The sequence below is a fragment of the Felis catus genome, chromosome B1 (assembly GCF_018350175.1).
Source record: "Felis catus isolate Fca126 chromosome B1, F.catus_Fca126_mat1.0, whole genome shotgun sequence".
Taxonomy (NCBI): domain Eukaryota; kingdom Metazoa; phylum Chordata; class Mammalia; order Carnivora; family Felidae; genus Felis; species Felis catus.
The window spans coordinates 193,536,438-193,557,973 of record NC_058371.1 but is presented as its reverse complement, the minus strand read 5'-3'; the positions used below and the strand labels follow the sequence as shown (position 1 = coordinate 193,557,973).

At 41.8% G+C, this 21,536-nt stretch overlaps 1 protein-coding gene and 1 long non-coding RNA gene across 4 annotated transcripts in view; one reads left to right on the top strand and one right to left on the bottom strand.

Moving 5' to 3' along the window:
• Positions 1-12,602, bottom strand: part of FBXL5 (F-box and leucine rich repeat protein 5) — a 47,379-nt gene extending 34,777 nt beyond the window's left edge. The window contains exons 1-2 of one of the 2 annotated variants that reach the window (XM_023253293.2): positions 12,463-12,602; positions 2,283-2,498 (exon numbers count right to left, since the gene is read on the bottom strand). In XM_023253293.2, the coding sequence (XP_023109061.1) occupies positions 2,283-2,417 (135 nt within the window). In that variant the 5' untranslated portion in view covers positions 2,418-2,498; positions 12,463-12,602. Of the gene's footprint in view, positions 1-2,282; positions 2,499-12,113; positions 12,294-12,462 lie in introns of those variants that run through there. The other variant, XM_023253294.2, reaches the window with a different exon arrangement.
• Positions 12,603-19,280: 6,678 nt separating this feature from the next.
• LOC102899098 overlaps positions 19,281-21,536 on the top strand; it is a 39,158-nt gene continuing 36,902 nt past the window's right edge. The window contains exon 1 of one of the 2 annotated variants that reach the window (XR_006597211.1): positions 19,281-19,564. This is a non-coding gene — a long non-coding RNA (uncharacterized LOC102899098). Of the gene's footprint in view, positions 19,565-20,324; positions 20,420-21,536 lie in introns of those variants that run through there. The other variant, XR_006597209.1, reaches the window with a different exon arrangement.

Genomic DNA, 21,536 nt, shown 5'->3' with positions numbered 1-21,536 from the left:
CAGGTCTTGATCTCACAGTCCGTGAGTTCAAGCCCTGCGTCGGGCTCTGTGCTAAGGGCTCAGAGCCTGGAGCCTGCTTCAGATTCTGTGTCTCCCTCTCTCTCTCTGCCCCTCCCCTGCTCATGCTCTGTCTTTGTCTCAAAAATAAATAAAAACATTAAAAAAAAAATTTTTTTTTAATGAAACTGTATATATGTGGGAATAGGGGCTCCCAGGTGACTCAGTTTGAGAGGCCAACTCTTGATTTCAGCTCAGATCATGATCCCAGGGTTACAGGTTTGAGCCCTGTGTCAGGGGCTCCATACTGAGCTTGGAGCTTGCTTAAAACATACTCTCCCTCTCTCTCTCCCTCCCTCTCTCTCTCTCTCTCTGTCTCCCCCTGCCCCTCTCCCCTGCTCACACACACACACACTCTCTCTCTAAAATTAAAAAAATAATTAATTAAAATTTAAAATCTAAACAATAAAATGTGGGAATATTTTATTCCTGATGAGTGTTTTGTAGTCTCCTCCTTTTTGTACTAATTTATTCAAATGCTTCCCAATATTCCATCCAATGTCCTAATCTCTAAAGATTTTACACATTTTCCCTAAGCATGCCCAAGTGGCTTCCATTTCCACTTCACATGCTAATAATGATCAAATTTGCTTATCTAAATCAAATTACTCTTCTGTCCCCAAATCCCATCTATACCTCTTCCTATTAATAAGTGCCCACCTGGATTGCAAAAGCAGTTAAAACCCAACGTGTCCAAAATGGATCTTTTTATTCCCCAAGCCTCTTCTATATTCCCTATAAAGTCAGACTCAATTCTCATTCTTACTTCTTTCTCCTTCTCCTCTCCCTTTTCCTTTGTATGTAAGCACTACATTCTATCAATTTTATGTCCTACATAATTCTATTCCAGGTCTGTCTTCTTCCCTCTATCTCCTCTAGTCACTACTTTAGTTCAGATCGTAATCATTTTATTGAACAAGTAATACATGAACATGACATAAAATTGAAAGAGTACAAAAAAGTATTCAATAAAAAGTAAATCTCCCTTCCATCACTACCCAGTACCCCACCCTCACCCCATCACCCACCTCTCCACCAAGGAGTTACAGTGTCTTCTTCTAGACACTACTACAGTATTTTTTAGAATGGTCTTGGTCTTTCTACTTCAGTCTTTTCTTTCCCTTCAACCCATCCTCCTCCCTGCTGCACAACAGTCTTTCTAGAACGCAAGTCTGTAAGTGAAAGGTGTGTGGTTGTTTGACAGAGTTGCAACTTAAATCTATGCTTCACCAAGCCAGAGGGAGATAAAAGATAAAACTTCACATTTCCACAATATGCAAATGTAAGTAAAAGGAAAATCTTTCTATATCATTATCCTAAACTATACTCAAATAGGTCTAATTTTATGTCAATTAAAAATTGTCCCGTTTAACCATCCCTGCACCCTAAAATATGGAAAAAGGGAATATAGTAAATGTTATAGCTAACATTCAATTTTTAAATAAAATTTTAAATAAAAATTTATAAATAAATTTTTATAAATTAATAATTTTTAATAAAATTTTTTTAAAAGTATTCCTTCATTGTAGTAACAATCTCACTTTTAGTCACCAGTAACTGCATTCATTATAGCTTTCTTCTAAGAGTTGAGCAAATGTTACCAGAAAGTAAAAATTTTGTGGTAATTAAAATTTCAACGTACAAAAACTTTAAGACCTGTGGAGTAGCATTCACTATAAATTTTATATACAGTAATAAAGAGGTAACTAACAAAGATTCTCGTCAACCTGATAGACTCAGGCTCCTTTGAGCCCTCTTCTCAACTAGGCCTCAACCTTGAGCTCTGTCCTTGGCCCACTTAGTCTAGTTTTAGCAAAAGTCATTCTGAATCAGTTTAGCAAAAATCCCTCTACCCTTGACATTGATCATAGTCAGTATCTATCCATCCTCAATATCTCACCACCCTGATCTGCCTTCGGCAAAAATCCTCTTGAGTCAGTCTAGCCTTGATGTTTCTTCTTAGAAATTTTCCTGACCCCTGCTCTGTTTCTTGGCTATAAATCCTTAGATATCCTATTCACAGTTGAGCCCAATCTCTCTCCCCTACTGCAAAACCCCAATGAAGGAATCCCTTGAATAAAGTCTTCCTTACTGTCTTTAACAGTGTGAGAATATTTTTTTCTGTAACATAACATCATTTACTATAAAATGCTAATAGGTTTTGCTAATGACATACTACTAAGGACACAAGTTTTGACAGTTAAATACTCATTTTTGCAACTCACCTTAACATTCTTCAGTCCCTTTTCAAAGAGGCTAAGCATCTCAGAGAGTTTATTGTCAGAATGTACATTATAAATGGTCTGGCTGCGTTGTTGAAGCAAACCGATAATGTATTCATTTTCGATCTGCTCATGCATTTTGAACTCCTTAAAAGTAGCATACAAAGACTGCAGAAGAGCACGGAAATCATTGTTGTTGGAAAAGTTCGTTTTAGAAAGCTGAAGAAACATTTTAAAAAGAAAGGCATAATAAATATATGTAAATACACACCAATAAAAAATATTCAAATACACTCCTATTTAGTTTTGTACACAGCAAAATACCTCCCTTACACTTATTTGTTCAAGTACACATAAAGGAAATTCATAAATTGACAAATTATAATGGTATAATAAAAAGTACACTAGGGTCAGAAAGAAAATGGTCTGCATTCTGAAGAGCTTGATGATACAGGAAACTGATTCATAAGCCAAAAAATCACATAGTTTCTTTAAATAAAAGGGATTAGACCAGACTCCCTCCAAACCTAAGATTCTGTTATTCTACACATATACTAAATACAGATACTCCATAAAGTTATATGAAATTTTTAAATAGTTGTTAGGATAATATGATAAGTACTTTTTTCTTTGTTCAAAATGTTCTTTATGCTATTATACTACTTTTACAATGTAAAAGTTTAAAAATACTCTATTATAGTTTGTTTAAACTTTAATATCAAGATGAGTCTGATCTGTTCCAGAAATAATTATAAAATATTGAGCTATCAGAATATTATTAGGGGCGCACCTGGGTGGCTCAGTCGGTTAAGTGTCCGACTCTTGACGTCAGCTCATGATTTCACAGTCTGGTTTGTGGGATCGAGCCCTGCATCAGGCTCTGCGCTAACAGCATGGAACCTGCTTGGGACTCTCTCTCTCTCTCCCCCCTCCTTTCCCCTGCTCCTGTTTGCTCTCTCCCTCCCTCGAAATAAATAAATAAACTTAAAAAAAAATTAGATGATTTTAGGGGAACTAGTTTTTGTTTTTTAAGAAAAACAGAATAAACACTTAGCAGCTCAGATAAGAAATCATGTATTTTTCTGAGGTAAAGGCACTGCAACAGTACAACATGGAAATCTAGCACATCACAGCACGAGAAAGTAAATGCATTTGAAGGAAAGGCACAAATCAATCACAAAATAAAGAAATACATACACTGTCATTTTCTTTAATTCTACTATTCAACCAAAGAAAATAACTATTCAGAAGTAATTTTAATTTTTTACACTGAATGGCAAATTAAATTCTCATGTTTTAATGTATAATCTTATCAAGAAACCAGATTCAAATTAAAGCTCAAAATAATATACAAACCCTCCATCGCCATATTAACTCTACTTTCTATTGTATCAACTCTAGTTTCAAAGTCCATTTTAAGAGGGAAAACCTGATTAGGTTAAAAACACAGACAGTGAATGGAGGGGAAGAAGCTACTGACACCACACTTCCTAGACTTGGTTGGTCAAGTCTGACCCAGTATTCCTAAAATGAAGCAGACCCTAAGCTGTCTCAATTGCCTGTTCTCAACAGGAGTAGTAGGCTTATGACAAAGCACCAGAAAAGATGGTAAACACCTAAAGCAGAACTATTCCACTACACATAGAATTAACTAAGTAGCTTATGTAAAACTTATGTGTATTAGGTATCAAGTCATTTATAGGAAACCACAACACAGTCTCTACGGATCAGATCCTACTTCTACCATTTATTTAAATGTGTAACCCTGGGTTAAGTTACTTTACTCCTTGCAATGTCTTAGTTTCTTCTTGATGTTAAATGAGAATAACAACATCTGTAGTTCACATGGTAGCTATGAAATTAAAATGAATTGGTGCTTAATAAATGCTAGCTCTAGTCATTTTGAAAATTAATCATTCGCTTTTATAAATTCATGCATTTTTTTTTTTTTTTACTCTATTCAAATAGTTACTGGGCAGCTATTAAGAGCTAGGCATTGTTCCTGTACTCAAGATAGGAACATCATGAACAAAATAGACATCTCTGCCTTTATGGAGCTTCTAGTCTAGTGAAGGGAAATAACATAAGGAACAGTAGCCACAATAAGTAAGTAAATTATCGAGAAACTTTTTCTGGTAAGGGCCAGATAATAAATATTTTAGGTTCTACAGGGCATACTCTGTAGCAACTATTTAATTTAGCTGCTGTAGCATTAAAGCAGTCATACGAATGAATGTGGCTATGTTCCAATAAAACTTTATTTATAGATGGACAAATCTGAATCTCATACAATTTTCACATGTCAAAATATTATTCTTTTGATTTTCTCCAACTGTTTAAAAATGTAAAAACCATTCGTAGCTCCTGAGTCACACAAAAACAAGAGGCAGAACAGATCTGGTTATACTAATGTTGATTTTATCCTAAGAAATGCTACACAAGATCACAACAAAATTCACCAGTGGCTAGTCTTAGCAAATACTATCATGGGTCATTTAAAAAAATTAAAAATAGGGGCACCAGGGTGGCTCAGTCAGTCGAGTGTCCGACTTCAGCTCAGGTCATGCTCTCACGGTTCATGAGTCCGAGCCCCACATCAAGCTCTGTGCTGACAGTTCAGAGCCTGGATGGAGCCTGCTTCAGATTCTGTGTCTCCCTCTCTCTCCGCCCCACCCCTGCTTGTGCTGCCTCTTTCAAAAATGAATAAACATAAAAAATGTTTTTTAATTAAAAATAAGTCTTAGAAATAACAGATAAATCTTAAAACACACTATTGCTATACAATTTTTAAGAAACAAAAACCAAAGCATGGCAAAAAATAAATAAATAATGCCCTCATCACATGACTTAAGGAAAATAACATCTTAAAAGACATGCAGGAAATTCTGCATACATTCTCACTGGACTATTAGGAAATCTTTCAGATTTAACAACAAGCTAAAATAAAAACCAGGTCCATACTACAGACTGAGAACCCAATGAGATCCATGAAAGGACTCTACGTGATTCATAGAGTCAATCCAGCTTAGTGGCTGCAAGTGCGAGTCTGGAGCCAGACTGCTAAGAAAGGAATCCATCTCTGCCACAAGTCACTAAATGGCTCTCTACCTCAGTTTCTTCATCTGTAACCTAAGGCTAATAATATTAACTACCTCATAGAGCTCTTGTTATAATTTAATAATACATCCAAAGAACACAAAATTAATATAAATAAGCCCTGCTTGGGTTTTTCTGTTATTTTTATAGTTAGCCCAAATAAAACTATCATTAGAAGTCCTTATGCTACCCAAATCACTTCATTTCCACTTGGAATGAGCAATTGTTTTAGCCTGGTACTAAAGTCCGTAAATTTTGCAGCTAAAAAGATAACCAGAATGCATACAATTTAACTTTTAAAAAATCGGCTTATAGGAATTTTTAAAATTTAGCTTGCCTCTGCAAAGTTACTCAAACACACAAACTTGATTGAGACAAAAAACCTAGATACTAGTAATATCTGGGACATATTGAGGCCTATGATGCACTATATACTAAGTGCTGTTTGTTTGTTTAATGTTTACGTATTTATTTTAAGAGAGCTGCCAGCACAGAGCCCAATGCAGGACTTGAACCCACAAACCATCGTATCATGACCTGAGCCGAAACCAAGAGCTGGACGCTTAACTGACTGAGCCACTCAGGTGCCCCTAAAGTAAGTATTTTTAGATAAAGTAGGTATTATAGTTCCCATTTCATAGATGAAAACCCTGAGGCTCAGAAAAAATAACTTGCCCAAAACCATACAACTAGTAGACAACAAAACAGAGATCAAACCTCTATGATTCTAAATCTTATGTTCTTTCTGCAACATAGAATATCGGTTCCAATCATAAAGCTATCTTTCCACATCCAACAAAGAGAGTGAACTGTCAGAACCTTGCTCTAAAGCAATAGTTCTCACCAAAGGTCAATTCTACCCTCCAGGAACTAATGTGCAAGGACATTTTTGGTTGTTAACCACTGCAGAAGTGCTACTGACATCTAGTGGGTAAAAAGCCAGGGATCCAGCTAAACAGTCACAAGAAAGAATCATCCATCTAGCCCAAAGTGTCAACAGTGCTGTGGTTGAGAAATGCTACTCTAAAGAAGTGTTTTTCAAACACATTTAACCATGACCTTTAGTCTGAAATACAGTGCAACCTACACACACACACACACACACACATCACAAACACTTCAAACAAATTTCAGGAAACAATTATTTCCCTCTCTACCCTGTGATGTACTCCAATATATACTTTTCCATTTCATTTTTTAAAGTCTGTTTGTATCCCATGAAACTGATTCCATGACCCACTAATGGACTATAGAACACACTAGGAAAAACACTGCTACAACAGGATATAAAATTTCTTAAATGACCTATAAACTTGTATACCTTGATGCCTGGCAAACTCAACCCCATAAACCTATATAGAACAGGATACACATAGTCAACAAATAGTAACAACCCAGTAACATGGTATCTCTCATATTTAAAAGGATTTGTAACTGGCTTTCTGTCTCAGACACTCTACAACCTAAAATCTTAAAACCTGGCTTCAAAGGGACTCAAAAAGTTGTGTCACTTAAAGACTAGATCAAGTTCAAACATACACACACACACACACACACACGTGTGTGTGTGTGTGTGTGTGTATAATAGTACAATAAAAACACCAACATTACTGCTTCAAATAAATTTTTACTTTTTATCTACTCAGCCAAACAATGCTATGATTCAATCAATGGAGATTTCTACTCAATTAAAAAAACCTTAACTATATTATGGACTAACTGTATGAAAAAAAACTATGGCCCACAGGTGAAATGTTTGCAGAAAATCATGTAACAGGTAATAAGTAACAAAATCAATAAGGTAATACAAAAAAACGTGGGCTTCAGAAGGAGGGAAAAATCCTATGATTAAAATTCTGTCTCTCCTAGTTACTAGTTGAGTGGGTTGGGTAAATTACTAAACTAAGTCTGTTTCCTCATCTTTAAATAACAGATAATACCTGTATCACGAGGCTCTTGTAAGGATTAAAAGAAATAACGTATGCATGTAGTAGGAACTCATTAAATTCCCCTTTCCTTCACTTTCTAGCTCTCAATTCAATATTCCCTCTAATAAACCAATCTCCCCAATACCAGTCAGTAACAGCTTTTACAGGTATGCAGAGAAAAACAAAGAAACTAAATTCTTCATAAAGCTACATCCAATTTTTTAAAATAATCTATTCAAATTATTAGCTTATTTCCCTCTTAGGGCTTCAGTTACAAAATGTCCTTTGTTTATAAATTGATAAAGTAAATAGCACTTTTAATATCCTTACCTGAAAAACCTGGGCACTGCATAAAGCCCCCACCACTTGAATCTTTTATAACTGGCTTATGTGTAAGTCTGGGAATCTCTGTATTATGCACATCCTTAGAACCACCACCTACTTTGTTCTCAGCACTCAGTTCAAAGAGACTGAGACGACTCCTGAAACTTTAATGCACAGCGGACCATATACTTCCCTTGGCTCCCACTGTACCACATCTGGATTTCCACCTTAGCACAAATGTTAGATAGTAAACTCCTTAAGAACAGGAATCACACCTTATATCACCAATGCAAGCTACTGACACAACACAGGGCCAACAGACAGTAGAGACTCCAGACTTACTGGCAGAATTAATGTTAAATTTTGAGGACTAGAGGAAAGACTGAGGAATCGGAGTAAACTGGAAAAAGGATGTCATCCAATGAAACGTTCACTAAAATCCTCCCCATCTGGAAGATGAGTGAATTAGCAAAAAAGATTTCATAACAGACTGTTACCCAAAAAGATTTTTCAGAAACTACTATGGTTTCATACAAATTAAATCATGATATAAATAGAAATCGTGATCCTGGGGCACCTAGGTGCCTCAGCTGGTTAAGCCTCCGACTCCCGATCTCAGCTCAGGTCATGATCTCGTTGTTCGTGGGTTCAGTGGGGAGTCTGTTTGGAAGGCTCTCTCCCTCTCTCTCTGCCCCTACCCAACTCATGTTCGCTAGCTCACTCTTGTCAAAATAAACACACTTAAAAACAATTAAATTTAAAAAAAGAAAAGAAAAGAAATCATGATCCTGACTTGGGTTTCCATCTAGATCTGTAACTAACTGCTCATGTGAATTGGGTCTAGCTAATCTAGGCCTACAAGTCCCCACCTATAAAACAGGAATAACCCTTCCTTTACTTACTTCAAAGGACTGTTGTCCAGATAACAGTGAAAAAAACTTTCCATGAAACCTTATATAAATTTAAGAGGAAATCCAAGAGCAAAGAATTAAATTAGGTATTACACAGCAATGTTTAAAATGGCCTATAACTTCAGAGTATGTTATTCTAAGTAAACTATAGTCTAAGTATATAAATGATTGAGTTGATGCTAATAAATACACAGATGCTTCTAAAGTATATTGTACTTGAAAAGTTTGATACTGGAAATAAAACTGACTTCTTTTATAATTACTGTGCATTCAGAATCAACATTAGAATACAGTGAAATAATATATCTTGTACCTTTTTAGTTTGAGTACAAAAACTAGTTCTCATTTTGTAAAGTTTTACTGCTATTTGAATATCCGTGGTCTTTACCACCAAACAATGGTGAAGGCAAAACTTGAGATGATAAATGAATAAAAAAAAAAAAAAAAAAAAATTAGGGGCACCTGGGTGGCTCAGTCGGTTAAGCATCCGACTTCGGCTCAGGCCCTGATCTCGCAGTCTGTGAGTTCGAGCCCCGCATCGGGCTCTGTGCTGACAGCTCAGAGCCTGGAGCCTGCTTCGGATTCTGTGTCTCCCTCTCTCTCTGCCCCTCCCTCACTTGCACTCTGTCTCTGTCTCTCAAAAATAAACATTTAAAAAAAATTTTTTCTTAAATTAGTCCTTTAAGATTATTCATGCATCATAAAACACTTATTGCTCCACCCTGGCTCCCAAAGGACATCGTAGGAGATTTCCACTAGCTATTAGTATCAAGAAGAAATCTAGATATAGAATTCCTATAGTTTCTTTTCTCCCTAAATCACCTTGATCTCTGATCCACAGTTTGGAAAACTGGACTTTTAATCTCCTTGATGAATATCTACAACAATCTCATTAACTACATCTAATTAAGAATTAGTGATAATTTTGACTTATGCTACGTCAAATTGAAAATGCTTTCTTAATTACTGCAAAAGGAAACATTTAAGTACTGAAAAGAATCTCATTTGACTCAGGTATTTTTTGTTAATGAATTTACTTATCTTGAGAGAGACAGACTGAGAGAGGTGGAGCAGGGGAGGGGGAGGGGCAGGAGAGAGGGAAAGAGAGAATCCCAAGCAGGCTCCGTGCCTTCAGCCCCCAAGCCTGACACAGGGCTCCAACTCATGTACAGTGAGATCATGGCCTGAGCTGAAACCAAGAGTCAGGCGCTCAACAGATTGGGCCACCCAGGCGCCCCATACTCAAGTATTGGTTTTTAAAATGGCACTGTAAGGGGTGCCTGGATGGCTCAGTCGGTTAAGTATCCGACTTTGGCTCAGGGCATGACCTTGTGGTCTGTGAGTTCAAGCCCTGAGTCGGGCTCTGTGTTAACGGCTCAGAGCCCGGAGCCTGCTTCAGATTCTGGGTCTCCCTCTGTCTGTGCCCCTTCCCTGCTTGCACTCTGTCTCTCTCTCTCTCTGTCAAAAATAAAGATTTAAAAAAAAATTTTTTTTTAATGACACTGTATATGGGACGCCTGGGTGGCTCAGTGGGTTAAGGGTCCGACTTTGGCTCAGGTCATGATCTCTGTGAGTTCCAGCCCCGCGTCGGGCTCTGTGCTGACAGCTCAGACCCGGGCCGCTTTGGATTCTGGGTCTCCCTCTCTCTCTGCCCCTCCCCTGCTCACGCTCTCTCAAAATAATAAACATTTTTAAAAAAATTTTTTAATGGCACCGTATAAGGCTGGTTCGTCTATCATGTAACTAAATAAAACTGTGACTCTTAACAAACACACTGGGAAAGTGCACACGTGCACAAAAATTTCCGTAACAATTTCAAGCCATCTCCAGGCTGACCTGCAGAGAAGACCTCATATTCCTGAAGTCCTCACCAACTTTCCCTTTTCAATTTTGAGAAAGTAAAAACAAAAAAAAACAAAAACAAACAAACAAAAAAAAACCCTCCCTTTTTTTTTTTTTTTAATTTCCTGCAATTCGTGACCACTGTCGTAATAACTAAGTTGAAAGCCCAGAGGAGGTAAAAACACTGCAGCGATCTAACTGAAACACTTCAGGGTCGGGCAGCCTAATGGATGGCTTAACCCGCTCCTTTCGCTTCTTCTGGGTAAACGGTTCTCACCCGTGGCTGCACTGCGAGCTGGACTCATCGGGGGAGCTTCAAATTGTTCATACTTGATGCCAGGGTCACTCCCGAATTTTCAGTGCTTTGGGCACTGAATTTGGATTTTTAACAGCCTTGGGGGGGGGGGGGGCGGATTCTAATCAGCTACCAAGGTTGAGAAGCACTGTTCTGGCCCGTCCTGTTTAAGCCTGTACCCGAATCGGGTTATTTTTTAATTTCCAAAATGGAAGGAGGAAAAGGGTGGTTGCGAGTGCGTTTTTAATTGCTGGTTTTTAACGTGGCTTCGCCCTGAGCCCTCTGGGCATCCTCCAACCACTTCACTGGGCTCTCACAACCCCTCTTTTCCCTCAACGGGGCTTTTGCTTAGTGCTGTGGAAGTTCTGAAAATTCACAAAAGCTGACTTCTGGGCTTCAACAAGAGTTGTTGAAATGCTTTTCATCTGGTTCATTTCTACACGAAAACGGGCCTGCCCGAAGTTTCCAGCACCTCTGTGGACATAGGTGGCCCTTCTTTCCCCCAACGTAACACTGACAAAAATGTGGGCGCTTGATGCTGCTTTAAAATCCCTAGCAGAAGGCCCTGAGCCATCTCCAGAAAAGTGCTTTTTCAGCTAATGCTGCACCAATCAAGAGTCCAAAAAGGTTCGCACAGTTAAACCAACTTTTTCCGAGGCCCGTTTCACTGGAGCCCACGTAAAGACTTCCAACAGAGAGTAGCGGTCGTATCACACGATCCACGCAGAGGAAATGCTCCAGGACAATAAAAGTTGCAAGGAGAAAGAGAACTCTAAACCAAGAGCAAAGCGTCTCCCCATCCTAGACCAGGAAACCTGGGGTTTCTCCCAAATCTAGCCAGGGAACGGCCGGGGGGCGTAAGATGAGCTGGGGGGTGGCTGGGAGAAGCTGCCCCTCGAGCCAGGAAGCGAGCGAGAGGTTCGGAAGGATGGATGGGTGGGTGGCGTCTGCAAACAGACCCGGGGGCCCCCAAACCGGCCGGGAGCAGGATGAGGGGCGGCGGCGATGGGGGCGGCGGGGGACAGATGCAGAAACGGCCGGCCCCAGGCGGACAGGAAGCCCAGCGCAGGTGGCCGGCCCGGGGTCCCCGAAGGTCGGTGGGGCGCGGAGGGGCCCCTCTCCCCAAGGGGGCGGGGGCGGGGGCGGGAGGCTCGGCACGGCCGCAGGCAGCGGGCCCGCCCGGCCAGGGGTGCGCAGCCAGGCAGGGGCCGCGCCGCGGGCCCCGAGGGCACGTCCGAGGCCGCCGGCCGGGCGGGGGCGCGGGCTCCCCGCCGAGGGTGCGGGGGAGCGAGCGCGGCGCTGACAGCTGCGCAGGCGGCAAGCCGCGCGGCGCGGCCCCGGGGGCCACGGGCGCGGCGCAGGCCAGGCCGCCCGGGGACCGGCCCGCTCCTCCTCGCGGCCCGCGCTGCCCGGAGCAAGAGACCCCGCACACCGTTACCTTGTCGCAGTAGAGCCCCACCAGCTGCTTCATCCGCCAGTGCGGGGCGGTGAAGACGTCCACTTCTTCGGGGAAGGGCGCCATCGCCACTGCCTCAGCCTCTGCCTCAGCAGCCGCGGCCGCCGCCTCTCCATAGACACCCTCGCCGCGGGGCAGAGGCGGCGCGCCCCCCTGCGCATGCGCCCGCCCCGTCGGCGCGCGCGCCCGGCCTACTCGGCCGGCCGGGGCGCGGGGACGCGCGGGCCGCCGCCATGCGGTCCCCGAGGCCCACGTGACCAGGCGCGCGGCGGCGGCGGCGGCTCCGGCGGCGGCGGCTCCGGCGGCGGTAGCGGCTGGAGCTCTCTCTTACCTGCTGGGTTCTTTTCGTGCTTGTGTCCTTCGCTTGCTGAGGAGAGAAACCCAAGTCTTTACCCTATTTGTTTCGCAACATAAAACACATTATCCGAAGGCAGGGGGTGTCGTCTTGGAGGCCCTCTCAGCGCTGCCGCTACGCCCACCAGGCCTTGAGGCCGAGGCCGCCGAGCACAATGGCCGCGCTCGGGCCGGGAGCTGCGCCTGGCCGCCGCGGGCCGTGCCGCCCATTCGCCCGGGTGGCTGTTCTGGGCGCCACTGGGCCCTCCTAGGCCGCCCTTTGCCTCCCTGCCATGCCCAGGTGGCGGGCTCGACCTCCCTGCCCGCTGGTCAAAGGCCCCGGCTAATGGGTGGCCCAGGACTGGGGTTCCAAGAACTTAGGACCCACAGGGAAACGGTGCCGCGTGAACCGACTGGACACTGGCCGCCCCTCCGCTCGGGGCGGGCGCCCAGCCTGGGTCTGGGGGCAGGGCGGCATCTCCTCCCCAGCAGGCCGGAGGGGAGGGCAGCGTGGAATTCTGGCGCCTCCAAGGAAGGAAAAATGTCCCTTGGGAATCAGGGAGGCTGGACTGTACCTCAAGCACAGAAACACCAGGTCAGGGGTGTCAGAAAGGTCGCGGGAGGTGGGGGGGGAGGGGCGAATGATCACAGAAGGTTAGTGCGGGGAAAGAACCTTGGTACACATCCCTCCATTTTAAGTCGAGATTCAGGGAGAAAGGAGACCAGCAAGGTCACTGCCGAGAGGTCAGTCTCTTCCCCACAGGTCACGTGCCCCCGCCCCCTCCAGACCTCAAGGAAACCTAGGGAGACCCTGTCACGGGCTCCGCAGATCATGATCAAACCTCGACTGGTTGGTTGGTGGACTAATGGACACACCGAGAAACGGGAGAAAACAGGGAAGGCTGAGAACCTGAAAGTGTTAACGTTATTTGCTTAATGACTATAAACTGTGGGAAGGCAAGAAACAGGATCTGTTCATCCTTTATCTCCCCATTATCTGTCACAGTTCCGTGACAACACAGGGGTTTGATGAATATTCAATAAATGATGGACAGAAGGTGAGAAAGAATCTTGCAATAGGGCGCATCTGTTTACTTCTCATCTTACTATGTGCCCTTTATGGACAGGAAGTATGAGCAGCGGTTAAAAGCACAGACTGGAGATAAAGTAAGATTCCTGGTTTTGCCAGATACTGCTTGTATGACTTTGAGTAAGCTACAGGAGGTCTTTGTGCCTCAGTTTCCTCTTCTAGAAAATAGGGACAAAACTACGGACTAAATGCTTGTGTTCTCAAGTTCGTATGTTGACCCCCTGGTTCACCCTGTGATCGTATTAGGAGGTGGGCCTTTGGAAGGTAATCAGGATTAGATGAAGTCATGATCATTAGGTCGTGACTGATTGTTGCCCTTGCAAGAGTCACTAGAGAGCTTGCTTCCTATGCCATGGGATAGAAGCGGAAATTGGCAGTTCACAACCGGGAAAAGGATTCTTACCACGCTGGCATCCTGATCTTGGACTTCCAACCTCTAGAACCATGAGAAATAAGTTGCAGTTGTTTATAAACCATCCAGTCTGTGGTATCTTCGTTAGAGCTAAGACAAATACCTCCTCATGTCACTGTTAGGAGAATTCAGAGAGTTCATATATGTGACCTGCTTATGTTAGCACCTGGCACATAGTTAATACTGCCTGTAAGCTATTATTATTAAAACGGCTTTGTGAGGTAGTCCTGTAGGAAACTAAGTCCTGAAGACACTCTGGTAATTGCCTAACATCCCACAAATTAGTAACCGAATAATCTGGCCATATGAATCTAGGTCCAGTAACACCCTCCCAGGCACTGTGTTAGTTGTGTGGAGTACGGAGATATGGTTTATGCATCGTCTGTACTAAAGAAACAAGAATAACACTTAAATAATAGAACATAGATAGGGCCCTTAATATTTCTATCATCCTCTTCCCCTTTCCCCTTCTTTCTTTTAAAATTTTTTTTTAATGTTTATTCTTTTTTTTTTTTTTTTTTTTTTTTTTGAGAGACAGAGACAGAGCATGAGCAGGGAAGGGGCAGAGAGAGGGAGACACAGAATCCCAAGCAGGCTGCAGGGTCCAGGCTGTTAGCACAGAGCGCAACGCGGGGCTCGAACTCATCAACTTCAGGATTATGACCTGAGCCGAAGTCAGGCACTCAACCGACTGAGCCACCCAGGTGCCCCTCCCCTCCTTTCTTTTAAACTCTGCTCTTTCACCAGGGCTTTGCTTCTATGTTTTTTAATATCCCCCAGAAGACATTGTCTCATTTCCCCTCTATTTCTTTACTTCGTTCGGATCTTTCCCCCCAGCTGTCTTGAAATGTAGAATTAGGTGAACCAGTTATGTGGAGAAATGAGTTCCAAGAGAACATGCATTTTGTTTTATGCTCAGCGCTTAGAACAATGCCTATCATACGTTACTACTTAATATTTGTGGAAAAAAGAAAGAAAGAATAGAGGCACCTGGCCAGCTTGGTGGGTAGAGTGTGCAACTCTTGATCTCGGGGTTGTAGGTTCAAGACCCAGGCTGGGTGTAGAAATTACCTAAAAATAAAAGTCTTAAAAAAGAAGGAATGAGGGAAATTCTTGGCATTCTGTAATTTCCTCATTTTAACTGACTTTTACTACACCATATTCTATTTCTCAATACTTGTTTGTATCTGTGTTGTTCACCTGTGTATCCCCAGATGCAAGCACATTAAATAAGTGTTTAACAACAACAACAAATCCTTCCACACACAGTTTTGCTGTAACCCAGAATTTGAAGCTCTGCAGTCAGCTCAACAATAATAACAGCCACTTTGGACTCTGGCCATTTCAGGGAATTTGTTCAAGATGACAAAATGAAAGAAATAAAGTGATAAAAAAATAAATAAGTCCTGTGGATCATTCTTCCCCTTGAAAGAAGCTGTTAACATTAGCTCTATATGCTGAGTAATGTGGCAATTAATCACCTGCTATATCCAGAATAAATGATTGATTTACATTAAACTTTAGCCCCAGAAAGAAGACATTGATCAGCGTAGTCTCATTATGGGTCGCTGCAGCTACAGCAGATCAGGAACTGTTATGGAGGCCAAGCTTGTCAGTTAAACCACCTCTCTCTGATTTCTTCTCCTATATGACAGAGAAGGAACTCTAACAGACCATCTAGCTATCGGCTACCTCAAGGAGACTGGAGAGACATGTGAACAGAGCACTGAAAATCCACATCGCTTAATGCCTGGTGTATTGAGGGTTCCTTCTTTCCTGCTCTCATTGTCTCTGAAAAACTGCATGACACAGGGGGGGAAAAAAAGATGCCAAATCATTCCATGGTGACCTAAAAATATGATGGTAGGCCTCTTGGCTAGTATTTTCCAACCCTAGTTTGGAGGGCCCTGGAAAGGCTTAGTGGTCAAGGAAAGTCAAATCTAAGGCATTTAACTCTGTTTATCTGAGTGACACAGCACTTTCCCCAACAGGGGGTGAGTTGTGAAAACAAGCGATGGAAGAATGTTGCTGTTGCAAAAACAGTTGGAATCCCAGTCCTAACTCGGTACCAGAATTGATCCTCACTGTCTGTCAAAACAGCCAATCAACAGTTTGCTGCAACAGGCCAGGTTGATTCAGGAGTAAAGATTTTAGTAGGGTTGATGGCATTATTAAAAGAAAAGATAGCCAGATTTGAAATGCAAGGCCATTTTCTTTCTTTCATTTTCCTTTAGGATAGTTTATATGCAAATGGCCCTCAGAAACGGAAATATATATACAGGCCTGTAGTTTGCCCCAAACCCTTACTTTCTTTTTTTAATTTAAATAGTGAATGCTATTTCCCCATTGGTGTTCACTGTATAATAATAGATGAGTCACTGTATTAGTTTGCTAGAGCTATTGTAACAAATATCACACACTGGGCAGTTTATACAACAGAAATTTATTTTCTCACTGTTCTGAAAGTCCAACATCAAGGTGTCGGCATGTCTGATTTCCTCTGTGACCTCCCTCATTGCCTTGCATATGGCCACCTTCTCGTAGTGTGCTCACAGAGCCTTTCCTCTGTCCTGTGTATGTCTATGTCCTTATCTTCTTTTCATACAAGGATACCAGTAAGATTTGATGAGGGCCCACCCTAACCACTTTATTTTAACTTACTCACCTCTTTAAAGGCCTGATCTCCAAATATTGTCACATTCTGAGATACTGAGGGTTAGGGCTTCAACAAATAAATTTAGGGGGGAACACATTTCAGCCTGTAACACTATGGAAAGAAAAGTTTGTCATAAAGATATGATAAAACTTTTTATATAATGACCAAAAACACTGGAAACAACTAGATGTCGCTCAGAAAGGATACTGGATTACAGCACATTCATTCAATGGACAAATAGGCATCTGTTTAAAAAAAAAGCATAAGATATGGGGTGCGTGGCTAGTTCATTTCATAAGGCATGTGACTCTCGGCGTGCCTGGGTGGCTCAGTCAGTTAAGCGTCCAACTTCAGCCTAGGTCATGATCTCACCATTCCTGATTCGAGCCCCGCATCAGGCTCTGTGCTGACAGCTCAGAGCCTGGAGCCTGTTTCAGATTCTGTGTCTCCCTCTCTCTCTCTGCCCCTTCCCCACTCACACTCTGTCTCTCTCAAAAATAAACGTTAAAAAAATTTTATTTAAAAAAACAAACAAACAAAAAAATAAAGCATGTGACTCTTGATCTCAGGGTTGTGAATTCAAGCCCCATGTTGGGCATGGAGCCTACTTTAATATATGTATATGTACATATACATATATATATATACCTTTTAACATATATACATACATATGTACATATGTGTGTATACATATACATATATATATACCTTTTAACATATATATTTTACACATATATTGTACATATATATGTATATACATATATATGTTTGTTTATATATGTTTGTGTATATATATGTATGTTTATGCTTAAAAGCATAAGCATAAGATAGATCTATGTTGCTGGATGGAATGAAATCAAGATTTTCTAAGTTAGAAAAATGTAGAGAATACTTTGTTAAATAGGATCTCCTTTGTGTTAAAAAAAAAAAAAAAAAAAAAGTAGGGGGAAGCCTGGATGGCTCAGTCGGGTAAGTGACAGATTCTTGATTTCAGCTCCGGTCATTATCTCAGGTTTGTGAGATCAAGTCCCACATCAGGCTGTGCAGTGATAGTGCAGAGCCTGCTAGGGATTGTCTGTCTCCCTCTCTCTGCCCTTTTCCTCCCCCTCTCAAAAATAAATAAACATTAAAAAAACAAAAAGTATGTTTCTAGAATAAAAACAGAAATTTGTAAACAGGGGTTCTGAGATGGGAAGCAGTTAAATACCTTTCAAATAGGTACCTTTTGGTATAGTTTTATTATTTTACTACACGCACCTGTTGGTCTTCAGTTATAGAAATTCAGTAATAAGAATGCATTTTAACAGAATTTAGGCAATAACTTTTAAATCTTTAATACTATGAGGGGGAAAATGTTTGATTATACATAATCAGTAGCAACAGTGCTCATTGCACATAAAGTCATTTTATGCTGGTCCCAAGTTTTTATTCGAACCTGTATCGTACACCTGCTTTGCCTCTCTGGCTTCTCTGTGTACCCTGCCCTTTAGTCCACAATCATCTTTCCCATAGGACTGGAGGCATCTTCGAGGGTAGGGACAATGTTTTAAAGACACTGAGGAAATGGGTCCGGTAAAGTGTTAAGTGAGAAAGAGCAGGATCAAAATTGTACTTACAGTATAACCCACACCCACGTTTACAACATGCATAAGAAGGATTAGAAATAGATGAGGCGAAATCTTAATAAGTCTCCTCTGAATAATAAGGATTATAGGTGATTCCTTACCTCTTTTACATTTTTTCTATTTTTCCCAATGTTTTAAATGAACATGCTCTTTTTTTTCCTTTTTTTTTTTTAATTTTTTTTTCAACGTTTATTTATTTTTGGGACAGCGACAGAGCATGAACGGGGGAGGGGCAGAGAGAGAGGGAGACACAGAATCGGAAACAGGCTCCAGGCTCCGAGCCATCAGCCCAGAGCCTGACGCGGGGCTCGAACTCCCGGACCGCGAGATCGTGACCTGGCTGAAGTCGGATGCTTAACCGACTGCGCCACCCAGGCGCCCCGAACATGCTCTACTTTTAATGTCGAAAATACAGAAATGAGCATATTACAATCTGATGACAATTACATTTTATGAATACATTTAAAGGGGGCTGGAAGGAGATATATCAAAATGTTGATACTGGCTGTGTTTTAGCGGTAGAACTATAGTTGATTTGGGGGAGAGGGGAGCTACTTTTTCCTTGAAATTTGAACAAAAAATGTCCCCTAAATATTAGGCTTTGGTTTAAAGATTTCAGTGTAACATTAATCACTGTCAGAGCTACATCCAGTCTCTCAGAGGCCCATCCCGCCTCACAGAGAGAGTCCAAGGATGCTTCCTAGAACTGTGCCTGGAGACCTTTGCCTACATCTCACCTCATGGTCCTATTGTTGTGACACAGGACTTCCCAGCTTGTCACTTGGAAGCCATTCCAGTGAGTTCTAGCTGGATTCTATTCTTTAGACCACCAAGCCTCTGTGGCACTTCTGGCATGACACACACATAAGACTGCCTTCACCTTGGCAAGAGCTTCCTAGCCAGCGGCCAAGGTTGATGCTAGCTCTTTTAAAACCTTAGAGATACAAGGGGCGTGGAGAAGGGGGTGGGGGGGGGGGTGGAAGCAGGGGTTGGGGGGGGTGGCTATCTACCACCTTGGACATTTTCCTGTTTGATGGCCCTCTGTGTCCACAATGGGTCTCAGTATCCCTTTCCAGAACTTCAAGTTTGCATTTTTGGAGCACATGCTTCCCATTCTCAGCTAAGCTGATAGGGCATCAGATTGGAATACAGATGCTCCTTCTTACTGTGCCCTTTTTTACAGGTGTGGCCCTGTCTTCCCTAGAGGTGGCTGGCTGGCGCCTTACATATGAGAAAAAGAATTGCTCGGACATATACAAAGGCATAGGATAACTGAAGAGCTGAGAAGAGGAAGAGACGTAAAAGATAAAGGGATAGGTAGGTAAGACAGAAATTAAAAAAAGATGAACAACAGAGTGAGGGAGGAATAAAAAAGAAAGAAAAATGTATAGGTGGAAATAGAAAGGAGAACGCAATGCGTAAATTTTACTAAGGTCTTACTATGTACCAGGCATTATAAATTCTTTATATGAATTATCATGTGTAGTCCTTACAACTACTATATGCGGAAGGTTCTATTTTTTCTCATGTGACAGAAAAGGGAAATGCTGTTTAGACAGAGGTCTTGATTTGTCCAAGGTCATAGAGCCAGTTAGTGGAAAATCAAGGCTATAAATCTATGTCTTACTCATCCTAGAACATGCACTTAAACTTACACTGAAAAGACAATTTTGTCATTAGTTTATGTCAACAGACTAAATGACTAACATGTGCTCTTAATCTCTGACCTGGAGCCGAAGGTTACTGCAAAGAATGCGGGCTACCCCATAAACTACGTGTGTCCAAATATAGAAGTCTCAGTCCTTAGGTTACCTTTTGAAGATTAGTAGTTCAGATAATGCTAAGAACATAGTTTTGCTTCATTACAAATATGGACAAATAATGTGTATAATGGCTTCTAATGTTTCTTTGCAAAAATTTCAACCGAGTAAGAGCCTTCCATTTCCTAAACATACCTGTGTCACTTATCTTATTCTTAATAAATGGTGCCAACTGAATTCCAACTTCTTGACTTCCACTCAAAGGGCCTATTATGAGCTAACAGGATGTTGCCGTGTATGTGGCCTGAGGGAAAGGTGGCTACTCTCAAAGACAACTTGACTCAGCTGTTTGCACCGTGTAGCGCGGAAAAACATCGCAAGTTTCGGAACGGAAAGGACCGATAAGCTTCCTGTAAATTGTCGGGCTTACATTTATTGTAATGATGAAATCTGGCAGGCAATTGCTTAATCCCTGCCTACAGAAGGGGCGGAGGGGATTATTTAGGGAAGTACCAGTTCTGTTTCCTTCCTCCTTACCAGTGACATTTAAATTTGAGAAACAAAACAGATGAACACAGGAGAAGGGAAGGAAAAATAAGATAAAAACAGACAGGGAGGCAAACCTTAAGAGAGTTTTAAATACAGTGAACAAACTGAGGGTTGCTGGAGGGGTGTTGGGTGGGGGGGGGTGGGCTAAATGGGTGATGGGCATTAAGGAGGGCACTTGTTGGGATGAGCACTGGGTGTTATACGGAAGTGAGGAATCACTAAATTCTACTCCTGAAACCATTATTACACTATATGTTAGCTAACCTGAATTTAAAGGAAATGAAAAAAAATAATAAAACGCATGCAAAGAGAGAAAGAAGCAAACCAAGAAACAGACTTTTTTTTAATGTTTATTTATTTATAGAGAGAGACATAGTGTGAGCAGGGGAGGGGTAGGGAGGGGGGCACAGAATCTGAAACAGACTCCAGGCTTTGAGCTGCCAGCCCAGAGCTGGATGTGGGGCTCAAACTTGTGAACTATGAGATCATGACCTGAGCAGAAGTCGGATGCTTTATCAACTGAGCTACCCAGGTGCCCCAAGAAACAGGCTCTTAGCTGTAGAGAACAAACTGATCCTTACCAGAGGGAAGGTGGCTGGGGGAATGGGAAAAATAAGTGAGAGGAATTAAGGAGTGCACTTGTGATGAGCACTGGGTGTTGTATGGAATTGCTGAATCGTTACATTGCACACCTGAAACTAATAAAACACTACCTGTTAGCTAAAAAGAAATAAACAACAAAAACCACAACAAACCTTCATAAACCCAAAACACAGTACAAAAAATATCTGCAGTTACATAAGGCAACTCCCAGAAAATTTTTAGATGCTGACAGCTATATAGGCAGAAACAGGAATGTCATATATACCTTTGATTCCCATGGGCTGATACCTTTTTTTTTTAAATACCCTCTGCCACTACCTACCTATCCATGAGATCTTGGGCAAATCACTTGCCCTTTCTGGGAAGCTTTTGAGAAT